The sequence below is a fragment of the Cryptotermes secundus genome, unplaced genomic scaffold (genome assembly GCF_002891405.2).
Source record: "Cryptotermes secundus unplaced genomic scaffold, Csec_1.0 scaffold528, whole genome shotgun sequence".
NCBI lineage: Eukaryota > Metazoa > Arthropoda > Insecta > Blattodea > Kalotermitidae > Cryptotermes > Cryptotermes secundus.
The window spans coordinates 1,326,326-1,333,735 of record NW_019724748.1 but is presented as its reverse complement, the minus strand read 5'-3'; the positions used below and the strand labels follow the sequence as shown (position 1 = coordinate 1,333,735).

At 38.4% G+C, this 7,410-nt stretch overlaps 1 protein-coding gene across 5 annotated transcripts in view; it reads right to left on the bottom strand.

The window, feature by feature from the left end:
- The window catches only part of LOC111862876 (helicase domino), a 201,996-nt gene that overhangs the window by 137,698 nt on the left and 56,888 nt on the right, over nucleotides 1-7,410 (bottom strand). For all 5 annotated transcript variants that reach the window (XM_023848643.2, XM_023848647.2, XM_023848644.2 and 2 more), the window contains exon 16: nucleotides 1,033-1,169. In XM_023848643.2, the coding sequence (XP_023704411.1) occupies nucleotides 1,033-1,169 (137 nt within the window). The remainder of the gene's footprint in view (nucleotides 1-1,032; nucleotides 1,170-7,410) is intronic.

Here is a 7,410-nt window from a genome sequence, read left to right as displayed (position 1 = left end):
ATGTTAAAATATTTAAAATTTAAAACATTTGAAGTAAAATGTTAAGCTCCTCCTTGTTAATTCATCCCGAAGATGGGAGATGTCAGCTTGAGGATGTATGGCTTATGGTTAGATGTTTCCTATGTGCTGTGTGTTGTGAGTACACAACACACAGCACATATATTCTAACATCGGCGTTTTAACTTGAGGGCAGTTTCGGATGAATGTGAGAATTGAACGTGCATTCAACAATCCTAGCAAGTGTTGTGCTTCTACACGTCGACATATTGTAGCAGCGTTCACGCGGCAAACATAACTGTGTACATCTTAAACAACGGCAGTGTTTTCATGCTTGTACTATGTGCCTCTGATGATGGTTTTATTAAACCGAAACATGTAAGGCAGAAGTGATAAAGAAGTGACCTATAAATTGTTACACTCGACGGACTTTCTATTGACTTTGTGACTGATAGTGTAACGGACCAAAAATGAAACAATTCAAAATGGTCACATTTGCCTATCTGTATTTACTAATCAAAAAAATGTACACCAATGATATAATTTCCACCGTCAAGTCCAATTTGCATTCCTTCCTTTTTAAAAAGCCATTAATCCTCATTTGTTTAGTAGCACCTTTCCTGTTCAAACTAAATAATAATCATTCAATACTAATGATGTGCTCTTGACCTCGAGCTCATTGCCTGGTACGTAAGACAGGCTCAATGTCACATAGCACACAGCTAACAGTACAGAGCCAAAATGGCAACTTGCTACACCACATTCCAAAAATATCAACTGCTGGTACTAGTACTGACGTGTACCAACATTTGTGTGTGTGTGTGTGGTAGTGTTGCTTTTCCAGTCTGGGATTAAGTTTCTTCGGGACCAAAAATTCAGACCAACATGTGGGAAAATGATAAATGAAAGAATGATTGATACAGGTTTTATTACTGTAGTTTAAAGATGATTTGTTCTGGGACCTGAATGATGGATTCAGAAAGTGATCCATCCAAGAACGATAGATAGATCAAGGTTGGTAATATCTTTGCTTACTTTGCTCGAGACATGAAGTCATCATATAAATATCTCTGTCGCTTTGAAAGACGACACATTACGATATGCTCATATTTCTTCGGTAACTGCTTCTCTACTTCTGTCTTCAGTCGGCGAAGCAGAAACGGCCGCAACACCTGCAAAAACAATCTCCTCTTATGTAAGATTTGAGGCTTTCACAGCGGTGACTATGAAGAAAGCAGTCTTCTGGGATTTGGCACCGTGTATATGTGCAGACTGGTCTGCTTTTACCGGTTCTCACAGTCTCTTCGCTTGTGGATTTCTTATATTATTCCTTCTACCCTGAAGATGGAGGTGATACGTTCCTCCGAAACATCGGTTAACACCACATATATACGGTGCCAAATCCCAGAAGACTGCTTTCTTCAATTTCGTATTAATTTTACAATTGCATATTACCTTTACTTAGCAAAAAACAATCTGTTATTATAAGAAAATGAGGCAGAAACTTGAAAATTGTGTCATCTGGTGTTATAATGTGTTTACACAGGATGAATGTGATACCCAAGCAGAAGCCTATATGGGATATACTAGATGACACTATTTGTGAATCTGTACAGATGAACTTAAACCATAAAAAAACACTTCAGTTTTCACACACATCTTGATACAGCTACTTTCCTGGTTCTTAATAGCACACCTAATATATCGCACCAGAACATCAAACCTGGCGCCAGCTCGCATTCTGCACAAAATAATTTCTATAGCAATCTCATACCCACTTCCAACATCCATACAGTCACATTTTCAGCAAGTATTGCAACAATGTGAGAAGTAGCAAACATAACTGTAAATAGTGAAGTTAAGCACATGCCTATGCTGAACAAAAAATGTTTCATTCACAAATTCATAAACAATTGTTTTCACTTTTATAACCCCCTTTACAAACGAACATGTACTTGACAGGATTCATTCCCTAGCAATTGAAAGAAAATATTACAATTATTTTACATGCGAACATAGACATACTACATTTTATGACAGTTCAATATGAAATTTTTGGTACTTCTGAACAAACAAGGAAATTACAGAAACGCAGTAACAGTTTATCTGCATTATTAAAATTCACTTAGACTAGAATGTGCAAAGTTTTCAGCTAATGCTTTTAATATGTAGATCACAAAGTGTACTACATACAAGATGATTATATTTTCAAAATATATGGTTAAGAGCAAACTAATGAGGCAGTATTGACAAAAATACTTAAAGAATGCTTCTGATTATTACCAAAAATGTTTCCCGCTCATTTCGTCGCTTTTCAAGATGGGAAAACAATCTGATAATGGAATTACGATTTCCCAAAGAAAATAAACTCTGAGACATTTGATGAAAACTGGAGAGATTTTGTGAAGCTCTGGTTACTTTGTACAAAGGACTAACATACAGTCAGTGACATTTAGTGGAAACTGGAGAGAACAGTTTTTGAAGCTTACAAGAGTAAGGAGGATGTAATTTTAGAAATTCCTCACATGACAGAAAACTTACTATGTGGTTCATCACAACACACACACTGGAAACTCAGAAGATTAACATACAAATCAGATATTTTTTTTCAAAATTATCTTGAAGATTGAGCTTGCAAACTATTTAGTTAATTGTATTGTGTCATTTACTGTATATTTAAGAAATATATTACTTTCTAAATGGAAAAGTGTGCTCATTCTCAGACAAATGCCTCTGGTTCAACATAAAGAAAGAAAACGAATGGACATTCCTTCCTTCAGGAACCTGATACACTTTATCATCACTGAACAAATCAAAACATATACGAAGTGTGTTCAGGAAATAACGGGAATTTTAAAATTTCGCGGGTTTGGAGAGTCCAATTGTCAAAATTTTTTTTTATTATGTTGGTATACATGCCCCTGAAGTACAATAAAATTTTCAGCTGTATTCATTGCTTACTTTGTCTGTGGCAGCCGCTAAGGTTAGACGTGTTTTTATGAGCTTGGCGATTTTCGTTTGTTAAAAGAAATGGATCAAAGAATTTGTATCAAATTTTGCGTAAAAAATGAAATAAAGTGTTACAAAGTGTGTGAAATGTTAACAAAGGCCTATGGTGAGTCTGTTATGAGTAAAACAAGAGTTTACGAGTGGTATAAGCGTTTCCAAGATGGCCGTGAAGACGTTGCAGATGACGAGCGCCCCGGACGCCCCAGCACATCAACAACCGATGAAAACGTGGAAAAAGTGAAAGCAATGATTATGAATGATCGCCGAATCACAATCAGAGAAGTCGCTGATGATGTTGGCATATCGATTGGCTCATGCCATGAAATTTTTTCGAATGTTTTGGGTATGAAACGCGTGGCAGCAAAATTTGTTCCAAAATTGCTGAATTTTGAACAAAAACAGCGGCGAATGGAAGTTGCTCAGGAATCACTAAAGGAAGTCAACGATGATGCAGAATTACTGAAACGTGTTATAACAGGTGACGAAACATGGGTTTACGGATATGACGTTGAAACTAAGGCTCAATCGTCTCAGTGGAAGCATCCTGGATCGCCAAGACCGAAAAAGGCTCGACAAGTGCGTTCGAACGTGAAGGTTATGCTTACTGTGTTCTTCAATTTTAATGGCATAGTGCATCATGAATTCTTGCCTCAAGGTCAAACGGTCAATAAGGAGTACTACCTGAAAGTTCAACGCCGTTTGCGTGAGGCAATCCGAAAAAAACGCCCGGATTTGTGGAAAAACAATTCATGGCTTTTGCACCACGATAATGCACCTGCTCACACTTCGTTGCTTGTTCGTGAATTCTTGGCCAAAAACAATACTGTAACGATGCCCCAGCCTCCATATTCGCCAGACATGGCTCCGTGTGACTTTTTCCTATTTCCAAAAATAAAGAGAACCTTAAAGGGCCGTCGTTTTACAAGCATAGATGACATTAAAAGCGCATCGCTGAAAGAGCTAAAGGCTATCCCAAAAATCGAGTTTGAGAAGTGTTTCGATGATTGGAAGAAGCGCTGGCGTAAGTGCATAATATCGAATGGGGACTATTTTGAAGGCGACAACATTAATGTAGACGAATGAATAAATATTTTTTCCAAAATACGGAAATTCCCGTCATTTTTTGAACACACCTCGTATTCCTTCATTCTTCTAATGTTTTAATGCGGTAAGCCCTTGTGGGAGAAAGTTTGTTTTATGCAGAGTTCTATCCTCTGAGATGAAGCAGTTGTTTCATACTGGTTTCTTACTTGGATTTATCTTCAATCCTGAAGATGGAAGTAAAATGTTCCTCAAAAGCACTGGTTGACTTTCAATAGACAACACAGTATTACATCCCAGAAGAAACAACTCTCCACGACCACTGTTGTGAGAACCACAAATACTTTGTCTTTTATATTAATATATGCATAAGAGAAAGATGAAATAAACTTGCAACTTAGCAAATGCACTACTTACTGCATGTAATGCAAAGGAGTATGAAACAAAACACATTAAGCTCCTGTTTCTGCTATCCAAGTATCTGCAATTTCCATACAACCCACGAAAATTTAAAATAAAATCATCCATTTCCATACAGTTATTTCCACAATAAAGCTGCCATGTTCATATGTTAACCTGACCCATGGCAGTTTTCCCAGCTGCAACAAGATGCACTGTCTTCCTCTCTCTTGCAGGTGACATTACAGCCACAGTGATCCAGAATTAAAGCAGCTAGCTGAATTTGTGATTGCACATTGCTGTATATACAAAAGTGTTCACTCATCAAATCATTAAGTCGCCTAAGAAGACTCCCAAGCAACAAGCAAAGCAAGAACACATTGTTTCAACTTTATAACAGAAAACTGATTCCAAACTTATCTTTTTGCAACTATATTTTACCAATGAGTACAAAAGCAAAATATATATTCTATATAACCACCCTGCTTTTTAAACATATTTTTCCCTAATCTTCTTAATGGCATCATAATAGCAAGTCTTTGGTCATGCATATAGCCACTGATGCACCACTTTCGATACGTCATCACACTGAAATCTTCTTCCTCCTAAGAGCTTCTTTAAGTGCCCCAAAAAAGTGAAAATCAGATGGCACCAAATCTGTACTGAGCTGGATGTTCAAGACTTCCCACTTAAATTTCCCAAGCGTTTCCAATGGGTGGGCCGCAGTATGGAGACAGAAGCTGTCCTGCAACAGGATGACCTAACAAGTCTCCCTTATCTTTTACAGCAGACTGCAGGCTTCATACCTCTCTGAAGCACGTCACAATAGGCTGCACTTGTGACAGTCTTTCCACCTTCCAGGTAGGTCTCAAGAATAGGCCCTTGGGAATCCCAGAAGATGGTCAACATCAACTTGCCTGCAAATGGTTGCATCTTGAATTTCTTTGCAACATGAGATGATGGTTGCTTCCATTGCACGCTCTTCTGTTTGGTTTCTGGTTGATAGTGGTGATCACAGGTTTCATCACCTGTGACAATCTGCTGCAGAAAGATGTCACCTTCACGAGGCAGGTGCTGGGAACAAATGTCTAAGCACATGCACTTATGTTAATCAGTCACTTCCTTAGGTACCCACCTGGCACACACTTCATGGAACTGAAGGTTATCATGCACCACAGTATAGGCAGACCCCAATGCTGATATTCAGCTGTTTTGTAATTTCATCGACTGTCACTCTTTCGTTTTGAAGAACCAGTTCCCTAGCTCTTCCTTCATTCTGTGCAGTTGTAACTGGGGTTGGATGACAAAAGCATTCTGAACCAGTCAAACTCATACGGCTATTTTCAAACATTTCAATCCACTCGTTCACAGCTCTATGAGAGACAGCACTGAGCCCATAATGAGCATACATGTGCTGATAAATCTGTTCACTTGGCACACCTTCGGTCCACAAAAAATGTATCAGAGATCACTGCTCCTCGTTGGTGCAATTCTCAAGTTTCGCTGCCACATAAATCGCTTCATAACAACTCTCACACTAACTGCAAGGTCAACAGGCTTGCCTTGCCAACTAGTCACATGGCACCATACAATATCCTCATGCCTCCTACTTGTTCTATTCTTGGAAACATAAAAGTGCAGAAACTTTTTGAAGACCCCTTGTATATAGAGCACTGGGAAAGGGTAAAAACGTATAAAAACCAGGATTCTGTAATTTTTCTCATGTAACTTCAGACTCATATGACCAGAAAATACTATTCCCGTACATGACCAGCAACAGAGAGTTTACTAAGTAATGACTGCCAATGCCAACACATCAGAGGTTGTCCCAAAACTGCTCATAATTACTATGACATTTTCTTTTAGTTTCGCTGGGAAGCAGTGAATTCACCAACTGAAGAAACTGAGTAAATCTAATACTGATATTATTTATTTGCAATCCCTCAAACTCACTCATGGAGCTGAGCCCTTCTTCAGAAGCTACTAATTGTGCTGCTATTCAAGAATTTCCAGCATTTTATGGAATCTGAAGGTTCACTGCTGTGTTCACAAGAGCCCCCCACTGGTCCCTATCCCGAGAGTGTTCAATCCAATTCATACCACCCTATCTAAGGTCCATATTAATATTGCCCACCCACATACGTCTTGGTCTTCCCAGTGGTCTCTTTCCATCTGGCTTTCCAACCAAAATCCTATATGCATTCATCTTCTACCCCATTCATGCCACATGCCCTGCATATCTCATCCTCCTTGACCTGATCGCTCTAAGTCATGAAGCTCCTCATTATGCAGTTTTCTCCAGCCTCCAATCACTTCAACTCACTTCGGCCCACATATTCTCCTCGGTAACCTTTTCTCAAACACCCTATGTCTATGTTCCTCCCTTAATGTCAGAGACCAAATTTCACACTCATTCATTCATATTTTATTTTTCTGTTGATCCAGGTACAACCAGTGGATATAGAAAAGTCAAAAACGAATACAAGACAGTACAATAATATTAAGACATGCAATCATTAAACGATTTTGTTGAAGAAAAATAAAAATAGTAGAACAGTGTAAATATTGATACAATGATGTTAAAATTACCATCAGAAATACTTATCTAGTTTTATGCATAAAAAAAAATCATCCCCAGTATAAAAAGAATGCTCATGCAAATAATTTTAATGTTTTTTTAAAGCTTTTAATATCACATGCCAGGTCCTTAACCGTTCAGCGTGGTTTAACGTGTATGTTTCGTCAGGTATTTAAATCGTCTGGGGGGGTTCGACGTCTATGTTTCGTCCAGCTGCACACCTATGTTATAACGCCCATAATAATTGATGGTTTTGCTGTAGATTGTTAGATTTTTCGCTGGCCTGTTGTCACAAGGACTATCTATAATGAGACACGACTTTATCTGCGCTAAGTCATCGTTACATATGCCTGTCTTGCAGCAAAGTTCCTGTTGCTCTTGCGAGC